At 43.6% G+C, this 25,438-nt stretch overlaps 2 protein-coding genes across 2 annotated transcripts; one reads left to right on the forward strand and one right to left on the reverse strand.

The window, feature by feature from the left end:
• The first annotated feature begins 1,510 nt into the window (after positions 1–1,510).
• Positions 1,511–4,046, forward strand: LOC130696930 (membrane progestin receptor gamma-B-like). Its single transcript, XM_057520066.1, has 4 exons — positions 1,511–1,584; positions 1,663–1,774; positions 2,227–2,496; positions 2,574–4,046. The coding sequence occupies exons 3-4, from the start codon at positions 2,239–2,241 to the stop codon at positions 3,573–3,575; spliced, it is 1,260 nt and encodes a 419-aa protein (XP_057376049.1). The 5' UTR covers positions 1,511–1,584; positions 1,663–1,774; positions 2,227–2,238; the 3' UTR covers positions 3,576–4,046.
• On the reverse strand, positions 4,040–24,447 carry LOC130696953 (protein unc-80 homolog). The gene is made up of 57 exons (XM_057520094.2): positions 24,433–24,447; positions 23,790–23,938; positions 23,672–23,720; positions 22,614–22,640; positions 21,956–21,976; positions 21,677–21,819; positions 21,435–21,603; positions 20,948–21,272; positions 20,739–20,794; positions 20,558–20,635; positions 20,394–20,456; positions 19,865–19,968; positions 19,536–19,727; positions 19,257–19,429; positions 18,916–19,166; positions 18,620–18,798; positions 18,273–18,302; positions 17,965–18,109; positions 17,215–17,866; positions 16,957–17,129; positions 16,729–16,880; positions 16,556–16,660; positions 16,232–16,401; positions 16,037–16,160; positions 15,838–15,947; positions 15,566–15,756; positions 15,265–15,480; positions 15,033–15,168; positions 14,482–14,955; positions 14,324–14,415; positions 13,880–14,260; positions 13,524–13,816; positions 13,248–13,452; positions 12,932–13,179; positions 12,468–12,865; positions 12,235–12,401; positions 11,908–12,156; positions 11,383–11,850; positions 11,215–11,325; positions 10,899–11,128; positions 10,411–10,825; positions 10,193–10,338; positions 9,780–10,119; positions 9,561–9,719; positions 9,458–9,502; positions 9,253–9,369; positions 9,001–9,171; positions 8,789–8,809; positions 7,918–8,041; positions 7,390–7,850; positions 7,160–7,325; positions 6,922–7,083; positions 6,649–6,786; positions 6,418–6,513; positions 5,828–5,989; positions 5,445–5,614; positions 4,040–5,375 (listed from the first exon to the last, which is right to left on the reverse strand). The coding sequence occupies exons 2-57, from the start codon at positions 23,891–23,893 to the stop codon at positions 4,485–4,487; spliced, it is 11,238 nt and encodes a 3,745-aa protein (XP_057376077.1). The 5' UTR covers positions 23,894–23,938; positions 24,433–24,447; the 3' UTR covers positions 4,040–4,484.
• Positions 24,448–25,438: the final 991 nt, after the last annotated feature.

Below are 25,438 nucleotides of genomic sequence, written 5' to 3' on the forward strand. Positions count from 1 at the left end.
GGATATTTAAGAGGAAAACAAAAAAAAAACGGGAAAAAGCCAATTTATGTTTTGTGTTTATTCTTTTTATGTATTTTAACGTGGGTAGACCGCACCATGAAAAAAAACAAAACAAAAAACAAGTATCGTATCATGGTGGGCGGCATTTTATTTTTCCAGTATTCCCCACCTTCTTTCCAAAAACAAAACAAAAATCAAATCCTTAAAAAAAAAATGTCATTAAACATATTAAATGGAGAAATTCCAAATGATTATGATATTTTAATTTGTTGATTTGCGAATGAGAATTAGGAGCCGAATCGTCGTAACTTTGATCGTATGGCGGCAGCAGCGGTCGGACATGTTTGTGCCAAGAATTTTTTGTTTTCTTCGCGATACCTGGAAAAATCGTTACGATCAATCACAAAAACAATAGGGAAACTTCTTTTCACGCAATAAAAAAAAACAACAGAGAATTGACTTGTGCAATTGAATACGATCGAATTGTTTCGAAAAAATCGTGAAAGTGGAACACACATCCAATCCTATAACGAATGTGTGTTTTTGAATTTGACGTACGATTTCGGAAAACAATCAAAGTGATACGATAACACGTGTTCTATCGTACCCTCACTCCCAAGAAAGAACAGCTTTTGATATGTGCCCTTGAACACGTGAAAAATGTCCAAGGCAAATGCTGGACTCAGTTTGACTGTTTGTTTCGTCTACGATGAAACGTAAACGACCTTGTTTTTTAAATTCTATTTTTTTTCCTGGTCGATATTAGTCAAGTGAAATGCTGATCGCAATCCGATGGTTAAATATGTTCAGCGCGGTGAGCTGCGTCCGCATTTCATCATTTCTATGTAAACGATCGACACGGAGATATCCCCACCCTTATGTGGCAGAAACGCGTACACACACACATCGAGATATATGCAATAAATCAAACTGCATAAAAATGACTATTCTATATGCACTCCATCCATCACCAACCATGGTAGAATATGTTTTTTTGTGTGTGTGTGTGTGTGTGCAGAGGGCCTCGTCCGGAATAAATTATTTACAAAGTCTTATACCATTTGGCTACGTACTAATTGAGCTATAATTCTAATGAAATTTTCTCGTCGAAAATTGTCATTCGATTAAATTGAAATCCTCTTATTTCCCCCTTTAAAAACAAACAAACAAATCATTCACGTCTAAGTGAAATACGAGTGCACGCTCTTTAAAAATAATCTAGAAAAATGTATTATTATTATTATCAATTTGTTTTTTGTTTTTGCAAGCGTGTGCCGAATACTATTTTCGTACTCACGCGTGAGTAAGGTCATTTACACTTGGGTGCGTGACGCCACAATGAGCAGGGTGTAGTATTCCACTCTAGGGCGGATCGTGAACCGCAACCGACCCGCAAAAACAAGAAAAGAAAACGATTGTTGCGACGTCGTCCGACCAGCCAACGAGGGGAGAGGCGAAAAAAAAAAAAAATAATAAAAAAAAGAGAAAAATGATAATATTAAATAGGACACGGCAAAACCGAAAGGCAGCTAGTCGCGCGCGGTTCTCGTGTTTGTTGCACGTCAGTTTTTGGCTACCCCAATTGTAAAACTATTATTTCGCACTCGTGTTTTTCATTTCAAATAAATAAATAAAAAACAAAATTGTTTTGTTTTTCGATAGAGCGGCGGTCAGTTCCAGGTGTGTGTTGCGCCGGTCTTTTGCGGAGTGGTTTCAGCGACACAACCTCTCCCCCCCGTTCACACACGCAAAATAAGGACATAATAACTTAAAGGTAATGACGTTTTTGTTTTCAAAAAAAGATGTTTGTTTTGTGTCATTTGTATTAAATAGAGTTTTTCAAAAATGTGTGTGTGTGTGTGTGTGTGCGTACAAAGTTTACGTGAGTGTCCCCATTTTCATTGTACATGAGCGTGAGATAGCGTGATTTCTCTTCTAGCTGTTGCTAGGGAGCGCGTGCCCAACGACCGAAACGAAATAGAAAGTCCCCCCCCCCCTTACCTCCCGTCAGAGAGCGGCACAAACAACAGTAACGATCTTGCAAAAGGGCGTTGCTCTTTCCCTATGTATATAAATATAGAGACACGCAATAGCTGGCATTGCAGCTACTACTACTACTACACACAAAATCAAAAATATCTTTTTACAAATATAATTACTCCCTACACACAGACAAAGTGCGCGTTACATTTGGCTTCAATTTTTTGTTTTCTTTTAATAAAAAAGCAAAAAAGGGAAATGATTTCAAGCGAAATGAAAAAAGAACTCTATTTCCCGCCATCGTCTGCGAGTACGACGAGCGGTTGGACGGCCGGACGTCGTCGATTTGCCGATTGGTTGCCATGGAAACTGTTTCAAGATCAAATGAACCCCGCGAAAGCTAATCATGGCTGGTTCATTGGAAGATATGCTCGTGAATGTCTACACATTCTACCGAAATTGCCCGCCTCCTTCAAGTGGCCAGTCCCGCCCATGTCCGTCCTCGAATGGCATCAAGTAACGCCGTCATTTCTCAACCCCTCCATAAAAATAATTCAAAAAAAAAATTGTATTTTACCCTTCGATTTGAACAGGTAGATGAATCGCTGAGGGAGCCAGGTATTTATTACGGCTATCGTCCGGAAGTGTCCAGCTGGACGGAATGTTGCCACAGTCTTTTCACGGCCAACAACGAGACGCTCAATTTTTGGACGCATTTTTTCCCGACCGTCTTCTTCATCTGGCGCACCGTCCAATTGGCCGACCAGTGGAACAGCAAGTCAGACGGACTCGATTCCGATTACGCTCAACCCTTCCTGATTTACATGTTCTCGGCCATCTTGTATCCGCTCATGTCGGCCATCGCTCACGGCTTCTCGGCGCTGAGTCATCGAGCGCGGGCCGTTTTGTTCTTCATGGATTACGCGGCCATCAATTTCTACGCTTACGGTTCGGGACTGTTGTACAGAGCTTACGTCTTACCTGACAGCTGGATGCAGATGGATGCCAATATTTATTTAGGCGTGTGCGTTTTTCTCTCCTTGGCTTCGACGACGTTGACGTGCACGAGCCGCGCAATCGTCCGTGACGTCGTCGCTCAACGGCTCATGAGATTAGCCGCTTTTACTTTGCCCTACATTTGGGTTTCGATTCCGCTTTTCGTCCGTCTCTTCGATTGTTTCTGGTACATGGAAGGATCGTCTTCGTGTCCGACTGCCGACACCCTCAGGGCAACCAAATTACACCTGTGCCAGGTGATTGTCGCTCTGCTGGCCAGCTTCTGTTACGCCTCTCACTTGCCGGAGCGCGTTTTACCGGGCAAATTCGATTACGTCGGACACTCGCACAATTTACTACACATTTGTGGCGTCACTGCCACCTTGTTTCAAATGGAAGGTGCTCTCATCGACATGGACGTGCGTCGTTCTCATTTGATTGACAATCACTTGGCCATGATGGATCCGTTCTGGGACCAATGGGTTCCTCTTGTCGTCCTGCTGGGCCACGTCCTGCTCATCGCCGTCTTTGGTCTTTACATTTACTGGAACGAGCCGCAAACGATCCCCGCCTGCGATAAAAATAAAAAGTGTCATTAAAAACAAATAAAATGATGACGTTTAGCCTCCAGCCTTTATTTTTGTAAGCAATGCCTCCCCACCATTTAATGTGTTATTATTATTTTGTATATATAATAATTTTCATTTTTAAACATCACTTGCCAATTGTGTAACCTCACACAGCTTCCGAAAAAACTTTTGTTTTTTGGGGGGGGATTTGAAACATGCAGAAAATGGAAGAATCTAGATCAAAACGAAAAAACAAAAACAATTATTATTATGCCAAAAAATGTGTCTTATCAAATCTATTAATAAAGATAAAACCTTTTGATGGCTTCCATTGCGATAATGTGATTGTGCAACTGAAATTATGACATGATTTCAAAAAGATTAAACAACAGCATTATTATTTCACTGCGTGTGTGTGTGTGTGTGTGGATGTGGTATACATACAAATATTTGCTGTAATAACGATAACTGCATCAATAAAATAGAAGATAAAAACAAAAACACCACATTATGACGTCACGGTTCAAAAGTGATCTTCAAATTCGTGGTGTTTCACAGCGAATAACGGACGGTACGTGCTGCTCATTGTATTTTTAACTAACAAGATATAAATTAAAGACATAATTTAACAAGAGATCTCTAAACAAAAACAAAAAAAAAACAAACAAAGACATTTTGTTCTTTTTTTGGGGTTTTTTTTTTTTGGAAAATATTTTTGTTTTTCGAGAGGGGGAGTGTGAGACTACGTCATAATTACATAATAAATAGTGTAAGGTATATCTACCATTATTAATTATTTTCTCTTGTGGGGAGGGGATGTGTTTCACCTTTTTTTTTTTCAATAAAAAAGGGGGTGGGGCTAAATAGAAAATTCGTTGATTGATGAAATTTTATTATTATTGATTTACATGTGTCGTTCCACCTTTTTTTTTTCTTTCGCTAAATGAGTGTGTCCTCGTCGCGTTCTGTTATGTTGCGCATAAGTGATCGACCCGTGGGTAACGTGGCCGGCAATAAAAGGGCCGTCTCTTCCATGACCAACGACTCGATGGACGTGCCATCGTTGGCATTTGATACGCAGGCCATCATCCCACTGCGGCTATTCGTTTCCGCTTCGGAATCCTCATCGGGTCCCTCGCTACTGCTGGACAACGGAGCCGGACGATGGTGATAATGTCCGGCCGTTAATTTTGGTTTGTTCGCACTGGATGAAATTGTTTTGTTGGTTTTAATCGGATTGTTATTGTCCGTGGCCGAATCGCCACTCTCTTCCATCAAGGGCGGTTCGCGATACGGCCCGCCACGATGCATAGGTTTGTACGAAGAGCTGCCCGTCGACTCGCTGTGACTTCCAGGATAGTTGACTGTCAAACGGATGTTCCTCGGTGGAATGGGAGGAGGTACGGGTCGATTGTGCTGACTCCTCAATGTCGCAGTGGCCGGCCTCGGTGCTGGAACGTAGGAGGAAGTCGACACTTGGACGGCCACACCTACGGAAACTGTGCCCACGGACGATTTGACAGTGGAATCGACTCCATCGTGTAATAGAGAAGCTTTCGTATTTGTCGCCGTTGTTCCAGTTGTCATTAATCGCGTTTCTGAAGGATGTCCACGACGGCTGTGAATGCCCAAACGCGTTGGCGCTCCGCTAGCAAAATGACTGGCCGGAGGCGTCGCAGTCGATGGTGGTCCACAGCTGGAACTTGGTACGAGTAGCAACTGGAACGTGTTTTGTTGATGGCCATCCGCAGTCGGGGTGGAAGAGGAAGAAATCACCTTGACGGACGGACTGATGGCCACCAACTCCTGCTCCACTTCGATGTGCGATACCTTTAACATTTTTTAAAACATGTTTTCAATGACATCAAAAATTTAAATCAATTAAAGAGACATTTATACCTCGATATTAGCGACGGCTTTATTATTCTTCATCGATCGGAATGTTTTGCCGCGATTGGTTTTGCTTTGCAATTTCTGGCGGTGTAGACGCGGATGCATCGCAGCCGATTCTGCTGGCACGTCGGCCGCCGTTGATGGATTGTCCATCGATGTCGAACCCGCAACGGCATCTGCATGCCCACAAAGAAAAACAAAACAAAAAAAAAACACGAGCCAACCAATTAGCAAACCCGTATAACAAAATAAAAAAAATAAAAATGATAATAATAACAATAATAAAGGGAAGAAAAAACAATCAATCAAAAACTTGGGGCACCCCGATCGTGCAACAAAAGCTCAGCGGGTCAAAGGGGTACCGGGCAACATGAAATCAAAATTCCTACCTGCTCTCTGTTCTTGCAGTAAAGCATCTTCCGTTTCGTCGAGTTCACAGAAATCCACTTCAGAAATGGAGGAAGATCGCGAGACCAAACTGGTAGTAGAGAACGGATGGCCGGCCAGCAGTGATCGTCTATTTAATCGCGTATCGGACGATCCTTTCGTTCCTTTTTGTTTTGGGGAATTATTTTTTTTTTTTTTTATAGGAGACGATGACAGATAGCCAACACGATACATCCAAACGAAACATCCAGAAGGTACAGAATATGCAGAAAAAAAAAAAAGAAAAAAAAATTGATTTGGTGGCAATCAAATAATCGATTGTTTAGAAGTAGCTTGAGGGGGGCGCACCAAAGAAAAAAGCGGTTGGCATCGCGACAATAAAAGTTGGTGGGCACGAAAGTTATATGGACGGAGAGAGAGAGAGAGACATGCAATTGGGATCAGTCGACCAAACAATACACGGACTGGCCAAGAGCGTGAGACACAATCAATCGATCGACACGAACACGAGGAGTAGCAGTTCTTCTGTTTTTGGGACGGTTGGAAAACAAATGGAAAAAAAAAAAAGTGACGTTTAAGTTACGTGACTCACCTGACGGTAAACTTGAACGGCTCGATGACTCTCCTGCGTAACTCGTCCGGCGCATGTTGATCTTATCCTCAATTTCGTAACTGCCACGACCACCACCTTTATGACGTCATTTTTGGCGAGGGGTAGTAAAAAAAAAAAAAAAAAAAAAAAAAATAGAATTTTTTTTTAAATGTCGACACACACACACACACACACACTGCGTGTGCGCAATTGCAAAAGAAAAATTCATACCGCTACTAGTGCTGGCCTGTAGACTGATTTGACGTTGAGTCATTCCAACTCCGGCAATGACGGATCGGTTTTCGCTGCGGACACTCCATTGACGTCGTAAATTCTGGGCCATGTTGGAACTCGTCATCGCCAGTCCCGCTAAAAAAAAAAAAAAAAAAAATGTAATTCAGCCAAAGTGGGGGGGGAATGAAATTTAGGGCGTGGTCCCCATATTTTTCACGGAAATATTCAAATGGACTATTTCAATCCCTAAAATTCAATTTGGCCGAGTACCTCCTGGAGGAGCGATGAGTAAGTTAATATCCCTCGACATGTAGGATCTTTCACGCGACATGTTGGAATCCATTGTGGGCCGGCGTGAATTGCCGCTGGCATTGGATATTTCACTTCGCCCGTCAGCCATAATGCTTCTTCGGTTATCATTTTCCGCTTCATCTAAAAAAAAAATTTAATTGACGGTTCAATTCCATTCGTCGACACGTTTCACATTAATTTTAATTTTGGGACGGACCTTCTCTTTGATTGGTCACTTCGTCATTGAGGATCATCAATTCGGCCAGGAAACGATCCATCAATTCGCCAGCTGGAAGCGGGCTGATTTCGGGGGATCCATTCAGTTTTTGACGCAATAAATCTTGGAGAATCTGCTCCTCTTGCCCATCGACTGGCACTGTAATCTGTAAATGGATTCGAGGCATTACATTAAAAAATTTAATCGTGAAAAACGATGTGTGCGTATACTTTGTTCCACATGAGCGGCAGAATGAGAGGAAAGAGGGGCCCTCTCTGAGTGGCAACGAAAATCAAAAAGTTCCAAAACGCCGATCCTCCATCGCCTCGACGTTCTCCTATTTCGCGGATGCAGCGGGCAACCCTCGGCCAATCGAGCGATAATTGATGATTGAAGCAAGTCATCAAGACTTTCATGCCGAGGAAAGCCACTTGGAGGAGCGTCGTGCGGTTGTTGTTGCGTTGCTGTTGCGGATGCGTTCCGCTGTGGACGCTGAGCGATCCGCCTCGCGATCCATCACCACTGCCAACACCGGTACCACTACCGCCACCGCTAGCAGCCGTTGCAGCGCCGGATGAGCTAACATTCTTTGTAGCCACGAGTCGTGCGTGTTGTGTGGAAGGCGGACTTAGAGCGTGGAGGACCACAGTCAAAGCGAAACTAATATCCGACTGACGAACTCGAGGTGCGTCTGGTGAATATTAAAGACTCTTTTAATTCAATCCCTATTAGGCTATTTTTAAAATAAAGAATTTTACCTTTACGTCCGGATCCAACTCTCAAACATAATGGCAAAAGCAAATTGAGTAGGATGGACTCTGTCCGTTCTGCTGTGGGGAAAACAAAATTCCCACCGCACGCCTGTTCCAGTGAGTACGTTTCCTATTCGTTAAAATAAAAAAAAAAAAAATAGACAAATTTGAGAAATTAATATCTACCTGACGGTTATTCAAATTCTTTTTGCGGGTGAATGTTGTGCGGAAATGTTGAAAAAAGAAAAAAAAAAAAAAAAAAAAAAGGTGACGAAGGAATTTTGTTTTTTTTCTTGGAAAGGTATTGGTTTGCGTGTTTCTCTTCTGCCCAGGTGTAGGTGTGTAAACATGTGAGTCAATATAAGGCGCTGCTAAAAAAAAAAAAAAAAAGCCATGTAGGTGGGGTGGTGGTAAAGAATATCGGTGACGATCGGACGGATGACGACGACGACGAAGATCACGACGATTTGATGACACGTACTAAAAATTTTGACTACGAGTTCATCGTGTCCTAGAAAAGGGGCGACAGAACATGGAGATCAAATCTACAGGGGGGACACATGACGTCACTATATGAGACTATAATTGAAGTAATAAAAAGGGATAAACTATAATGTTGTTGACGTGGCAGGGTAACGTGATGCAAACAGGTGGATAAAAAGGGATACATCATCTCTCTCTTTTTTTTCTTTCTATATGACTGAAACTAGTATTGTAGAACGATGTGAACAAACACAATAGCGGTGAAGTTTCGGGTGGCTGGTTGGTGAAACATGTGCCATCACGGGGAGGAGGGTTGCACCATCAGATGAAAACAGCGTACATTAAAAAAAAGGGGGGCGGGTTATAATAACATAAATTTGAAGAAATATCTCACCAATGAAATGTGGCTGAACAGCTGGAGGTTTTTCAATGGAGGAAACAGAGTTATTTGACATAATTATACCATTAATGATAATGAATTGTGTGCTGTCGTTGATTCATTAGACGACTCATCAAACCTGTTTTTGTTTTTTTTTCTCTTTCCCTTTTTTATAGCTTAATTAAAAATGATGTGGTTAGAAAATAGAAAAAAAAAAAGACACGTACCCCCAGGGCCAAGATCTGCATGGCAACCAGTTGGACAACGATGGAAGAGAAGGCAGGCGGTGGGGCTAATGAGGAACGCCGGGCGGCTCCTCCACCACCGCTACGAGAATGAATTGGGGATCCGCCATCAACGGCTGACATGCTCGCCGACAAGTCGCCCAAAATGAGAGACTATAAACCGAAAATAACAATTATGCGTTATTTTTAAGATGCCCGTTGATAAATGGCCAGTTCTGAAAACTCTATATTTACCTGACAGGTGGTTATTAACGAACGCAAAGGCGTGGCGTGGACGATGAAGGGTGATTTGCGTAACGTCAGGTAAACGCCTTTTAGCAGACAAGCGGCTGCCTCCCAGTCCAGGTTTTTCTACGAAACAATAAAAAAAAAACAATCGTTATCAATTGTTTTTGTTTTGTTTTGTTTTTTATAAATCCAAATTTTATTTATCACTTACCCTCATCGATGGTATTTTGTAGATTTTCGAAAATATCTTGTCCAGCTACTTAAACAAATGAATTCATTTTATTAGAAACTATTTTTAAATGCTGGAAATGTACCCGACGGAAGAGCGTGTTGAGCACTTGCTTCATGGGTTCCTGACTCCAATCTCCGTTGGGCATCAAAACGGTCATGTATTGCTGGAGTCCACGGCAGGCCATTGTGTTGGCGTCGTAGGAAGACACTTTGAGCAGAGCGTGGGCGATATCAGCCAAACGCTATTTAATCAATGATTTAAATTTGCACCAACGTCTTTAGGGTTTTCAATAAATATTTACCGTGTTGCATTTCACATCTAGCGGCTCGTTAATCTTATCTTGCCCTTGTTTCCGATTCAATTCCGCTAGACGCGCGCTGCATATGACATAATAGTCGGAGACGAGTGATAACAGTGTTGCCCGGGGCATGCGAAAGGCTTGCCATTGTGCCTCGGAATCATCTTTGTTTGAATTCATTCCTCGATCCGGTACGGAAGAACTTCGGAAATGATCTCCCAAGAATCTCGAATGAGAATCTTCGTCTATTTCGATCGTTGTGGCCAGCGTTGCCGATCTGTTGGACGTTGGCGGTTTTTGACTGGGCGATTTTTCAAACGTCCGCTGCGGTCCAGAATAGTTTCTATTTTTTTTTTTTTCCGTGAAAAAAAAATTGTGAATTGATTTAATAGACACGTAATATAAATATTTCATACTTTGTTAGTGCTTCTGCATTGGTTATGAGCGTTTTCATAGCCACTCCGAGCTGATGGAGAATGTCTCTTTCAGTACGTGGATCTTTGCGACCGGCGCTGGTTTGCAAATGTTTCAAATAAGCCGGTACAATCGCTTCCAAAATCATCTATAATAAAAATGAAAGAAATATTCGTTTAAAACATGAATAAAAACGATTATCATGTAGTTAATGATTCACCAAAAGCTGGTGGCCTCGGTGAGTATCGATGGCGTATGAAGCCCCCATGACGGCAATGGCAATCGAGTCAAGGATGTTGATGGTATCCGATTCGCCGTGATAACAGAAATCAAGAGCTTTCAAAGGTTTCTCAGCGGCCACTAAATCCAGCAAATGAAGCGGATCAACTCCGACGCGCTCCAGTGATAACAGGAGGCGGAAAAGACTTTGTACTCGAACTTTGCTGGCATCGCCGTAAACGGAATTTCCATCCGTATCAAGTAGCGGGGCAACACTGCCAAACAGTTGCAACATGAACGGCTTCCTGTGCATGATGTAGAACTGCTGGATCGTGAACTCGATTGTTCGCGCTACAAGCGGATTGCTCTGGTAGTTGGAATAGATGCGCAAAATCGTCGGGATGATGAGAGAATACCTACAAACGACATGCCAACAGACTTAGTTACATGTCACGTGTTTTGAATCAAACAAACAAACAAAAGGCGTACCCGTTCAAAGCGAACGCGTTGCGGAACTGATGACCCGCATTAATGTAAGTCGCCATGCAGAAACGGAGCATTACAGCGTCTTCGCAATACAACACCAACGCACCGTTGATGACGTTGATAAACAGGTGGATGTCTCCGGAATAGGCAAAATTTCCCACCATGGCTTCAAACATTTGTCGAATGAGTTTGACCCAGCTGAGTTTGTGCATGAAATCCAGTGCGCTCAGCTCCTATTTAAAGTGGGGATTTTTATTTTTATTTTTATTTTTATTTTTTTTAATCAATCGGCTTTTACGATTACTGGAAATTACTTTACCTTGCCCATACATCCGTTGCTGTACAGGCTCAGATCGGCTTCAAGGGCTTTGCGGGGAAATGAAGGCAGTTTCGTCAGCTCCTCGTGAAGGAACAGAACGCGGGCAATAATCTAATTATTTAAAACGTAAGATTAATTTTTCTATTGAAATGAAAAGAGCAGTTAAACCTGATTTGAGCTTTTGAGAACGGATGTAACAAATTGTACTTTGCCCAATTCCACCATCTTTTCGGTGAAAGCTTGTTTTTGTAACGCATCGTGAGCTCTGATGGGATCCATGTGAACCAAGTTGAGCTGGGGATATTGCGATCGCTTAAAAAAGTAATAATCGCGAACGTAGGCGGAAGGATTGTGGATTTGATTGGTTCTATAATCTACGAGAAAGTATTCGCGCTGTCTGTGCTCGTCGATCGAGAAAAAATCGAGCGACTCTTGTAAAATTTGCGAAAATTGCGTGTCTTCCTGAATGGGAAATTGAGACGGGATGGCACCGGAATCGGATTCGTTTGGCCCGTGAACCACAATTTTCTTGGCCGACGGGACATTGGCCGTGATAAGAATAGAAGCATCACATTGCTCCTTGCGCAAAATTTGCTTTAAATCCTTGAACAGCAAACCCTGGACGCTTGGCGCCACCTAGCGGACAATTTATGAATTATTTACTTTTCTCTCCAACGTCAATCGGCACCTCACCATAGATAGCAACGAAAGAGCATTGCCAACGAGATCCTGACTACCTTCCATTGGAGTTCGAACATAAAACATGATGTAACCAATGAGATAATTGTGGATAGTAAAGGCAGTCTGTTGTGGCAGCTGAGTCACAAAGCGCAGCAGACGACGTAAAATGGCAAACATTTCGTCTTGCTTTTCGCGAGTCAATTTCTCTAGAATGTGGCGCAGGAAAAGGGCAGTGTCTTCCACCAAACATGAATGCAACACCTGTTTTCATCAACACGATCGTTAAACGTTTGGAGATACGAATTGAATGTTCAGAAAATGGTAGCGTAAAGATGTCACCTGGTTGGCCAAATCGCAGACGGCCACGCCATCTGGCGTCAAAACGGAATCATCCAAAAGGTCGACAATGGGGACGATGGCCGAGCACAAACAAGACGGAAAGAGAAATTGGGCCGTCTGCAATGGTTGGCCCGAAGTTCGATTTTGCTGTTGAGTCTCATCATCAGCTAAAGAATTTCAATTTTTAAATATTCAAATTTCAAACATATTTCATCGGCACATGTTTCTCATACCATCCTCGTGATCATCCCCTCCTGAATGATGAAGTGCCGGTTCGTACGATGCCTGCATCGTGACAGGGACGGCGCTGATGCAAAAGTTTTCCCTTTCGCTACACTTTCTGTCTTCTTCCGCCTTGAGAGCTGATTCGACCGATTCAGTTTGCTGCTTCTTACGTGTCTTGGTAGCCGTCACGAGCGATCGATGCGTGTCCTGGTTGAGCGTGACCTCTTGGACTCTGGTACGGACATGCGGCATCCAAGGAGGATCGACCACTGGTAAGGATTCGACGCCAATTCGTGGCGACGGCAGCGTAAATTCAATGGCATGTGGTGGCACTTTAAAGGTGTGAGCGGCACCTTCTTCCATTCGAGGCCAGACTTGATACCTAGACCGCCAAAGAACTTGAAATCTATTAATTTTAAATATAGTTATCACATCTAACTGAAATAAATACACATCTCTTTAAACATCCTACTTCAAGAGGGCTTTGAAACGTTCAATGGCATCCGGATGTCTAAGGCTACCGTTGAGAAGAAGCGTAACAGGTTCTGGGCAGCGGACAGCCGATAAAATAAACATGGCAGCTGCGGCGGCCACTGTTTCCTTTTGGACATCGAGCAACAGCTCCCACGCTATCGGAATGATATCGAGAAAGGCTTCGTCGTTCATGACGGTGGCACTTTTGACGAGAACCAATAACGGAGCTTGAAAGAGGTCCATCACCTGCGACGGGGGGAAAGACTTTCGTCCATTTCATTCCTCGTTTTTAAAAATTTGAATTTATTTTAAACCTGGAATTTGATGTATTTCACCATGGGATGATCTTCTCGCTTCTTTGTTTTATGTTCTTCGCCATCGCTTTCGTTGGGGAAATGTTTGGACTGCAATCCCATGACTTTATTTCGATCCCATTGGTCATGCTCGATTAGGTCACGTGACAGCGCCGCCGATGAGCTGTGGCAAGAGCTCGCCTTGGATAGCAAATCATTGGTAGACCTGCCCCACATCAATCAACAAGAGTTTTAGATATACAAAGAAAAACAAGATTTCTAAGAACATCGTGGAACCTTTCTTTCTTATTGGCAACGCTTTCCCTACGTCGAAGAGGTGATCCCGGTCTACTTTGAGCTCCTTTGGCACTGATCTTTTCTTTCTTGTCGTGGTCCTTGTGATGACGCGATTTCTTACTGAAACTAAGAAACTCCACGACTTCCTGATGCTGTGGCTCGTCGCCGTAGATCCTGCGAACGCTGCTCAGCATCCTGCAACAAGCTCGGCTTTGCCGTCGGAAGCAACGAGGATGGCAGACGTGTTGATGAGTGCATTGATAGTTGAACGAATTGGACAGCAGTAGAACAGACTAGATAAATCGATCATTAATAACATGAACTTGCAATTAAATTAAATTAAAATTAAACTCAACTCTAAGCCAAGGCATCCCGCGTGTAGAAATTCCTTCTTCAATGTCCGCTGCACCGTCGCTGGGGCTTTCATGCTGGCCATCATCACTCAGGATGCCGGGACTTTCTTCGCCAGAGATATCGTGATCCATGTGCACGTCGGATATATCACTGCGATCCGATATCGACGACACTTTGCGCTTGGATCGCATCGAATCGGAACGTTTGATGGACTCGGCGTCGGACTGATCGCCGCCACGGCGGGTAGACTCCCTGTGACTTCGTCTCAATTTCAAACTCCTGCGCTTGAACGAGCCCGTATTGCTCATCGTGCTTCTACGAAGGAGATAGGGTCGACCTTGTGCAAGCCGTCGACTGCGCTTTTCTTCCAACGCATCATCACCCTGGACATTTCGAACATTTATTCGTCTTAAGAAATCAAACAAATTGCATTGATTTCGTCTTACCTGAAATGTGAGGGTTGTATTGCTACTGTCCAGCGATTCATCATCAGGTTCGTGAAGTACAAAACTAATTTTACGCTCTCCTGGAACTCCACCTTGATCAAATCGAATATTTATTTCTCATTCATTGTATGAAATATTAAAATTTTTGAAAAAAATACCAATGGAATGCCCGTCTCCTGTAATGGATTGAAGACTTTGTGCAGAGTTCTGAGATTGCCCCATGGAAGAAAGAGCCATACTCCATCGCCTTCCGCCGGCAGTGTTACTCGCTGGAGTCGCAATAGAAGTGGCCAAAGCGATGGAACCTGACCCGCCTCCCACACCTCCACCCACCGAGTGATGGACGATTGATTCGCCACTTGACACAATGATGCCACTCGAAGGGACTCCGCCGGACGGGTTACCGCCTCGCTGTTGCTCGTTAAAAGAACCACCGGAAGCGACATTGAGACTCCCACCCGTGTTGTTTCCACCGCCCGATTTATTGGCTTCGTTGCTCCGAAGAGAAACGCGGGTTGAACGGGGAAGGCGGCGATACGAGTCCCGTAAAAAGGCCGTAATTTCGAAGAGCAGCATACACGCGGCCAACCGTAGAGGCCAAGGGAAATCACGTCCGGATGGATTGACACTCGCTTTTTTTTTTTTTTTTTTTTAAATTTAAAATAAGGATTAATCAGTTATACGTTTACATAATTCAATAAAGTGTTACCTTCAACGAGAAAATCTTCATTTTCATCCTCTTCCATGAGAATACGTTGACGTTGTTCGTCAAGCGTTTGGGCGTCATAATCTTCACAGCAAAGTGCATCATCAATCAGAATCTCTTCTAACCGGACTCCAATAGCCTTTAAGGTAATTGTGCACGTAAAATATTAAGCTCTGAAAAAAAAAAAAAAAAAAAAAATGCTATCTACAATAAAAATGAAAAAACAAAAACAAACCTCTGCCCATGTAAAAAACATGCGACCGCCCAATCTCTGTAGAATGTGCGTTCGTCTCTGCCCGGACGGAGTCCCCCGATTCGATAGAGGTCCCGACGGTCGATAAAATGGCAAATTCAATTTCATCCAGGACGGCCATTGTCCTCGATTGCATCGGTGGACGAAATGAGCGCATTCCAATAAAAACGCCGCCCGGGCTATCACCGGAGATTGTGGCTATTTATCGATTGGTAGAAAAACATAATAATAATAAATCATCGTTGAAAGGCTTTTCGAGATAGCTCCATTTCAAAATACGTACTAAATCGAGAACGGCAGCAATGAGGTTGGCATCGGGGATGGTGCCCGGTTGACAAGCTTCCAGGAGAAAACTCAATCGAAGCATTCCGTCGTAAATTGCCGGCCCCGAGACCATTTTCCTCTCTCTGGGAATAACCATAAACATTTCTCTTCCGTTTCCATCCATCTCCAGGGAATTGCGCCTACTGGGATCTTTTGAAATAGAAAACCAAACAAGTGAAGGGTATCAATTTCTTTCCTTTTATAAAAATATTTTTAAAAAAACACACACACCTGGAGTTGCTTCACGGCTGATGATTTGCCTTCGGCTCTTTCCGAATCCAATGCGCGTTAAATGATGCTCTACTCGCCTTCGGGCCTTTTGCAAGGTGACGCCCACATTACTAGGTCAAAGAGGGAAAAAAAAAAAAAAAAAAAAAATCATAATAATTTCACGTCATTCTCGGTACAAAAAGGAAAACCCATTTTTTACTTGCTGCCCGTCCCTCTTTGCTGTAATTTCAACAGAGAAGGTGCTACGGCCTGGGCGACATCCATCGGCTCGTCGGCGTTGCCTTGAGAGGCCTGGCATCGGCGGTCTTTGCGCATCCATCCAACTACACAAACAATTTTTCAAAATGACTCATCAATTGCTAGGTACGACTTGGAAGAGGTATAGGCCCTTTACCTATTCCTAATTTCTGGGAATTCTTCCGGCTGCTGCGGTTGCCCATTGCGGGGAAACGCTGTTTAACTTTGGCTTCCTTCTCTTTGAAGCGTTGCGCAGACAAAGCCAGAGCGTGAACTACAGAGCCTTTACGTATCAGGTTGCCATCTTCATTCCAGCCATCCATTTCACTGTGTTAAACCACATGTCAAAAGCCCCGCACGGTTAGTAGTCTAATATATCATATTACCACCCCCCTTTCTCCGCCCCCTCTCTCTCTCTCTCTCTCTCCATCACACACACACACAAAAAAAAATCAATAGATATTGTCTTTAAAGATAATACCTTGTATTCTTTTTGCCCTTCCGGCTCTTTTCCGATGTTTCGTCAACAACGAAGAACGTAGCTGAAGGAACTGCACAATCGTCTCCAGCCGGCTGCAGGCATTCCCTAAGAAAAAAACAAAACAAAAAACAATTGAATAAATCAGCCAAGCGGATGAAAGAATTCGTAGATACTTGTAATAGCCACTGTTTTCAGGTGGGGTGTCTTGCGGTTGCTGCGGTCGCGCGGCTGAATCCAGCAGCCCACTGAGAAGCACCCGCCGGAAGATTCCACCATGGACGTCTTTGATATAGGCGAGTAATTGGCGAACATCGCAGTACAACGCCTATGTAATAAAAAGAAAAGAACGTCTATGAAATATCGATTTGTTGGCCATCATAAAGAATGGATGCAACACTTACGACATTCTCCGAAGATTTCAGGAATTTTAACGACGCTGTGAGTCGAGTGACGAATGGTTTGAAGATGCAATTAATAACGTGGCCTTCGATCGTGCGAGGAGAGCTGAAATTCGGCACATAACTTATTCCAGCTTGTCCGGAATCACCGCCCAGCCGCGAGTTTCTCTTTTGACCTGAAACAAACGCGTTGATTTTAATTGAATTGGGGATAAGACAAATGAAAAAAAAAAACAAAAAAACAAATTGATTTAGACGTACTGATTGGCGATAGGACGAAGCCGGGATCGACGCAGAAACCGACGAGAGCGTGAAGGAAGTCGATGACCTCGCCGAGGGTGTAGCGGCAGATGAGCGTTTGACGAAGGAAGGATCGAAAGTACTTGCCGGATATGCGGTGCAATTGGGCCATCAAGAGAAGGCCTTGAGAACGAATGAAATCGGAAGACGGATCACGTCGAGAATCGCCGCAGCCGTGCGGGCAGCCGACGTGCTGGAACACCCTGGCAACGATGTCCACGCAAACACCGTGAGAATGACGCGAAAGCTCCTCCTGATCGACTTGGCCCAACAGCCCGCTGGCCTGCTGATGGCCGTCTTTATTGCCGCCGGAATTGTTGGGCGATGTGACGGGCGTGGTGACCACGCCGAGATCGAGAAGCAGTTCCAGGACGCTGAGCGACGTCTCGCAGACACGAACCGAGCAGACATCGGCTCGTGACGTCACAGAGTGAATGGCTTCCAAGATGACGTGCAAATCGAATCCTCCATCTTTGTTGACAAAGTGAGAAGCCCCAGAGGCTTCCGGCAAGTCTTCAAAGGGATAGACAATGTTGGAATCGGTACTCGAGCGGTTCAAGGGGCTCGTCGGAGCTGACGCTCTTCCTTCCACGTCTGTTCCATAATGATGCACCTTAAATAAAAAAAAACAAACAAACAAACGAAATCTATATATTCCATCCATCCATCCATTTTTTTTTTTTCTATTTGAATTCTGTGTGTGTGATTTACTTTAACTCCACCGGGAGTCGATGAATTCGCATCGGTGACGGTGATAACTGGATGAGGCGATGGATTTGTCTTGTTGACGGGATATACTTTGGCATCTTTCTTCTTGAAGGGCAAGTTGTGGTCACTGGCTGAGCATCCCAAGTATCTGTTTGAGGTCGACAAATATAAGATATCCACTTGACATCATATGGAACGTGTTCCGTGTACGTAAAAAAAAAACAAAGAAACACTGGCAAAAAAAAAAAAAAAAAAAATGAGAAGAAGAAATGAGGCGAGCGTGCGTGCCGAAGGAGGTGCAGTTGGCTTACCCAGAAGAAGCAAGTTCATCAATAAGACAACTGGCAGCCATCACCGTGGAGGGCGACAGCGCGCAATGATATCAGCGGACGGATAGACACAAAAAAAAAAAAAAAAAAAAAAAAAAAGTGATGAAAAGTGTGCGAGAAGAAGGAAAATTAAAAGGAAGGAGCAAATAGGTAAAAAGATAGAAAGATAGAAAAAGAAAAAGATGTCAAAGTAAGATGAAACGCGGACACTACGCACTATGCTAGCGATCCATGCCGAATCAGAAATCGATACGTTTGTCTAAGATGTGCGCGGTTTGTGTCTCTGTTAGATCGCCGAGTTCAAACTGTACTTCAAAAAATGTTTGTACCTGAGACTGGGCATGCTCTTGCCTTTGACCAGCGGGGTAGGTTCCTGCATCAAGTAAGAACGCCTGGCGTAATCATTATCGTCCCTGACGCTGGCCAGAGCTGACAACGGACGTGGTGGAATGGCATTCTCTTTTTCAAGGATCCTCTTGCCACTCGGCGGATACTTTTCCTCCTCACGCTGGAAAAAAAAAGAAAAAAAAGATGAACAACTTCTTTTTGAGCGTGTGGTTTTCTTCGTGACCAGACAAAAGGGAGATCAAGAGGAACCAAAGAGGGGGGAGGCAAATATCCTTACGGTCTCCGGAGCGGATAGAAGCTGCTGCTGCTGCTGCTGCGTCCTATTATGATGAGCGGTGCAAGCGTTCTTGAAATCGATTTTCTCCAGCATCTTGTCCGAGCGTGAGAGAAGCCGCGTCTCGACAAACGCTTTCAAATCCGCCATTTTGCGTCGTTTCGTTCCGCCCGTCGAGCTGTTGGCCATGTGGTTGCTTTGCCCGCTGTTGATTTCCTGTTCCTTGCGCTCCGTTTGCTCCGCTGGAGACGATCCTGTCAACATCCAAAACGATAGTGAAACTCTTTCAACTGGAACGCAATAAAAACCGTACAGGCCTATTTATGCTCCACTGTATCTCATACCTGAATAATGTCGGCTTTGATCGAAACAGTCTGTCGATTTCACATTGGCAGGCGTCTCTTTGCTTTTGCTCTCGTTGGAACAGAGAGAGACCTCTATTTTGGGTACGGGTAGGGAACTGCTTCGTTTCCGCTGGGGACATCTGGAACGCATTTCTTCGCTGATCTCCTGCAATCTGAGAGATACAAATCATATTTTTTATTTTTATTTTTTTTTTTAAATCTTTCTTTTCTCCGTCATTTGTACTATGAAAAAAAAATAAATAAATAAAATAAATGAACCTGTAGAAAAGGAATTGAAGGGCCCAGTGAACGCCTTCCTCGCACCACCTAGGAATGAAAAGGCAACGGACGACGGCCACGTCGAGAAAAGTAGCGGCTGTTATGTCGTCCAAGACGGAAGACCTCCTGTGAGGATATTGAGGATCGATCGTGTCATTTTGGAACCACGATTCCTGCGCCACGTTCAGTAATCTGTCGACATATTTCCCATTTGTTTTTGGTAGGCACATACAAATTCCCCCATAAAAAGGGGGGGGGGGGGGGGGGGGGGGGCACAAAAAAAAAAAAAGAAAAGAAAAAGACTAAACAAACAAACAAAAAAAAAAAACCTTTTGCTTGAAGAGGGATCAGGAGTGGTGGGCAGGCGGGAACCATTGTCGCCATTGTAATCTGCTGTGAGGTAGCTCCTGGGATGGATGATGCTCGATTCGGCCTATATAAAAAATGCAATGATAAAAAGAGGCGCAGCCGCCCCTCCCCGATCAATAATAAATCAGATTTGTTGTTAATTTCCAAACATTCCCCCACCCCCATGCCGCAACTTTTTCAGACTTTTCTCCAGTCTTCCAAAGAGAGTGGAGCATCTTACAAGAAAAAAAAAAAAAATAATAATATTGGAAAGAGTAGCGCATCATCATCATCATCATCGATCGATCAATAGCGGATGCCGTTCAAAAAAGACACGCGCAGATGAGAGTATTGCATGGCATATGTGAGTTGCTGATCACCTTCGTCTCCGCATGTCCCATTTCTTTTTTGAAATCGATAAATTTAATGCGACAAATCGATTCCCATTTTTCCAAAAAATTGCCCGTCTTATTCCGTCGTGCATCGATTGCCCCCCAGTACAAACGTTACCTGATAAATGGAAGAGTCTCGAATGCCATCCGAATCCGGCGCTGAAGGCAATCGAAAAATGACCTGAAAACGTTGAAACATTTTTGTTTTTCATTAAAAAAAAAAATAATAAAATTTAAAAAAAATATCAAGAAACAAAAATTAGGGAAATCTTGTTAATGTACCACGTGCTCTTCTTCTGTGCTCGACGTTTCTTCCGGAATGGTTTCCGGGAACTCGTTTTCTTTAGGGAGTCTTCCAGTCTAAAACACAACAAAGAGACATTTTTCGTTACATATGCAAATCAAATGTTTAAATAAAAAAAAAAAAAAAAAGAAATGGAAATTTTTGACTAGTAATAATTACATCGAGATCTAAGAGAGAACGCGCATCCCCAATGTCGCTGTCACGATCGATCGATCCTGTTGATGATATAAATAAATCATGGGAAGTTGGAGCTTTGGGGATTAGAAAGCATCACACACACACACACACAGAGCAAAGAGTCGTCGAAAGACAATACAGAGAGAGAGAGAGAGATAAGTCGATGATGGGAATAACCAAGATGACCTTACCGATGAACACGTCATTGAACGTCACCGTCTCCCTGGGTGTTAGCGGTACGCCCGGTGTTACGGCCGCTGCGGTGGGTATCGTAGGAGGATTAGACAGCGATAAGGCCGCCACTGTGCCAACAACGCTGCCCGTTGCTCCATTGTTCGTCTTCTTCCGAGTAGTAGTGCTCTTTTTAGGCCTGACGGGCGCCGTGAAACATTGAGCGTTGGGATGTCTGTAATCCCAAAGGGCTGGCCAGATCTTGAGCCCATTTTCCAGTCGGAAGTTTTGTAAATCGGCTTCTTTCAGCAAGTGACGTAACGGAGCAAAGAGGTAAACAAATTCCTTAGAGTACAACAAAATAAAAAAAAAAAAAAACGAATGAAATCAGCCATCAAATTGGGCGGGAATGAAACAAGCGTTCGATTTTTTTTTTATTTACAACAACAAAGAAAATTTCAGATAAATAAAACAAGACACGTAAAAAAAAAAAAACAAAAAACAAACCTGGATGCAAGTTAGGGGGAAGATGTAGGGAAATGGCTCCCGCGGTGCAATACCAGCTTCACGATCCGCATCGGCGCACTCTTCTGCGGCATCCAACAAAGTCCAGTGTAGCGTGTAGAGAAGTTTGCTGGCTGCCGTGCCCACGTTCTGAAGATTATTAGTCTCTTTCCTGTTGTTCCACACAAACATATTTTACGGCAAGTTTAATGATTTATAGGGCCACAATGTCGTCTTTACGATACCGTTCGATGAGTTGGGCGGTACATAGCATGACGTGCGGAAGGGAAGACTGAACAAATTTCCATCTGGAAATGGATCGAATTGCCTCCGTGAAACTGGGCGACAAACCCACTCGGATGTTTTGGACGAGAATCTTCTCCAGAGACTATCGGCCCGTCGTGTGCCACATACGAAATCAAAGAGAGAGTCAATTAAAAAAGGGACATTTAACACACACGGCCTAGACAGGAGGAAAAGTGTGGGTTGAAAAGGGACAAATGATTGGAGTGCTCGACACGCACCTTGCACGCCTCTTTCATCTCCTGGAATCCCGGGGCCGGTCGATATAATCCAGAGACCCAGGGCCCCGCCACGCACACGGTCAATCCCGGAAGACCATCAAAAAGGAAGAAGAAGAAGAAGAAGAAGGCAATCCAGGCCGATTAGATGGGATATAACTATATTGTAACACTGTCGGCAGGAAGAAGGAAGGAGGGGCTACTGTCTCAGTAGACAACATCATCATAACACGAATGAAACATTCAAGCAGCGTACAAACCAAAAGAAAATGAGTTAACTAAGAAAATGTCAGGCTTGATTAAATGATTTAAAATTCGCATAACGACTCGATGGTGTGTCAAAAGACGATTTAAAAAAAAATAATAATAAACATAAGAAATTGACGTGCTGTTGATGACGACACGCGAACGTGTTAACGGGGTGATACAAGCGGGTAGGGTGAAAGAGAGAGTCTCTAAACGAGCACAACGGTATTTACGGGGCTATATATCTACTATACTACACTACCCAATCACGGCGGGTGTTCGTCGTTATACAACACGGACAATCAGTGACATGCACTGTTTGCTACTTGATTTTTTTTTTTTTTTTTTTTGGAAGGCAAAAGGAATTGGTTGTTGATTTCTACGCGACTACATTCGGCTATTTATCACGACTTACATGATGGCCTGGCGCTTGTTGGCAGAACTGTGTCACGCCGGATAACAGGTACAAAAGAATAAAAGATTCATTCACATAAAAAAAGAGATGGAAGACAAGAAAAAAAAAAAAAAAAAAAAGGATTTACAACGAATGGCCATAAAAGAAAATCACAAAAGAATTGGGAAGTAAACAACGAGTACGAAGCTCGTTGAACGAGGGTGACGTCACAGCCGACCCCGATTGGAGCGTGAGTAGTTTTGCTACACACATTTCAAACGTCATTGGATGTAGATAAAAAAAAAAAAAAAAAAAAAAGAGGAAAGGACTTGGCATCGGCTCCCTGTATTGTGTGTTGGCTGTAGGCCGCGTACTTTTGCCCGGCTAGCGGGGGTTACTGGTAGTAGTACTAGTGTATATAGTTGAGCGAGAGATGAACGGCAAACATTTCTTTTGGCTCGAGATGGAATAGAGGAGGAGGAGGAGGAGGGGACCAGTCGTCGACGACCTCTTCCTTACTCCTAGCTTTCTCCCGCGGACGGAAAATCAATAGCCTCTCCTTCCTGTCCTTTCCTCTCTCTCTCTCTCTTTCGTACCCACCTCTTTTCGCCAAGGAGGAGCGCGGCTCCTACACACAATGCCCTCCAGATAGACACAGAGAGAGAAGAAGAAGACGAAGAAGAAAAAGAGGAAGAGAGAGCTCCTTGAAGAAGTCGCCTCAGCTTCTCCGATGGGATGGAAAAAAGAGGCGGCATTGAATGAGGAGATGTGGGGGAGTTGGAAGGATGGGGAACGCGCAATCAATTGCTGCCGTCATCGCTTTCGATCGACTGGCCGTTAACGAACCTGGCGACGAGCGCCTGGCAATTGATTGACTGCCAAGTGACACCGTTTTGCCATTACACTCTGGAAAACTTTCCAATTCAATTGGGTCGTTTGACTCTCCATAAAACACACCGTCTCTCTATAACCCAAACTTCTCGTACACATTTGCTTAGCATATTTTAACAGCGTCATTGTCGGCTTAAACATCATTCTAAAACTGTAGAAAATAGATGTGGCAAAACAATGTTACTTACAATGCAGCTGGCTTCATGCATTTTGCCGATTTTCGGCCGAAGAAATGAACTGCAATAAAAAATTCGAAATGATATAGTCATGCATTTTTGCAAACATAATATATATACATATACATACCTCGTCTGTCTCCAGAGAAAGGTCTGAATGTGCAGAGGGACGATATCCTCGGAGACCGGCTGATCAGTTGCATTCTTCTTCTTCTGTTTGGTGCCGGAATCCATGGCCTAGTTCGTCGTCGTCGGGAAGCCAGACGAATATCGTCGAAACTGTTGCGAAATTTCAAAAAAAAAAAAAAAAAACGAATAAAGCAGAACTTGGTAATATCGTCAAATTGTACAAGCTCGTTGACGTGACTAGATTGCACTGATAACAAATTTATCGATCGACAGAGGTCTCTCTCTCACTACGAGTGAAATTGGATTGATACTAGGGTACCCCTGGGTGTATCCAATATAAATCGCCAGAAGAGAGTAGTCGTTCGTCCTACCATACAGAAACGATCAATGTAACATACTCGAAAAGCAAACAAGACGATGATGCAGATGCCCAGCACCTCCCCACGATTGACGAAATCAACACACACACATCCAGACGTTGTCGGTGGAAAGCAATAAACAAACATAGCTTATTTGCACGAACGCCGTTAAAATGCCCCTTACACGAAACACGAGAGACTCACAGATGCCGTGCTACTCATTTGCGTGAATCAAGCAAATCACATGGTGTTTCGCTCCCTTTTCTTCTAAAGTGAACTGCTCACCTGAGTTAATCCATGGAGGGAGAAGGTGTTTGATGCGACTTGGATGGAGCAGGATCCCTTCACGTCTCCCGACCATAACACGGCTCGAGGAGGAGGACTTACAGCATCACGTCCTCGCAATCTTCCGCTCATGCGCCTTTACTGCCGTTTGACAGCGGATTTCAAAAGGAAAGTTACAGCGAAAAGCACGACATGCGACTCCTGGTACTTTCTATCTCTCAATGCTACTATACGGACCTTGACTTGGCCGGGGATAGTCGACAGCAGGGTTTCCCGATCAATTCGAGATGGAAACTCGATCTTGCAGCTGGCAAGGGTCGGCAGTTGTTCCGGAATTCGAAGCAATCGAATATGGGACGGTTCTGCTGATCAAATTATAGGTAGTTGCATATAGGTCAATATAGGATCACTTACACTTCACAAATGGATGCATTTCAAATGTGTGCCACAATGTCTTTGCATGACTGCAAGTTCCGTACTGTTAATGATGCCCAATTGTTGGCATAGTTGTCAATTTCTCATTAATTTTCAATTAGTAACACTAATCGGCTCTGCTGGCTGTGCAATCAGGCACTGCTTTTAGGAATGATTCAACATGGCTAATTACAAATGGCAAGACTTGGAAAAGGAATGTTGTGATTGGAGTTAAATTAAGTCATCTTGTATGGATAAGTGATTATAAAAATGTCTCAATAATTACCCGGCTGATAACGTAGTGACTGCACGAGGCGAAACACGAGGTGAAGGGCATGTTCACATTCCAGTTTTCAGGGTCAAATGTGGCACTCATTACCTACGTTAAAATTATAGAACATTTTATCTCAGATAACTGTTAAATTGGAAAATTATACCAATCAAGGAACTTCCAATGTATCATCTCAAAAAAAAAAATCAGTAGCCGGAGATGAATAGGGAACAGTTTTCTTCATCGTATTCCATTTTACTAATGGCGCTCATGAAACAAGACTGAATGTAATATCCCTCTAGCGAGTAATATACACACTAG

This window comes from Daphnia carinata, chromosome 5, assembly GCF_022539665.2.
Source record: "Daphnia carinata strain CSIRO-1 chromosome 5, CSIRO_AGI_Dcar_HiC_V3, whole genome shotgun sequence".
Lineage (NCBI taxonomy): Eukaryota > Metazoa > Arthropoda > Branchiopoda > Diplostraca > Daphniidae > Daphnia > Daphnia carinata.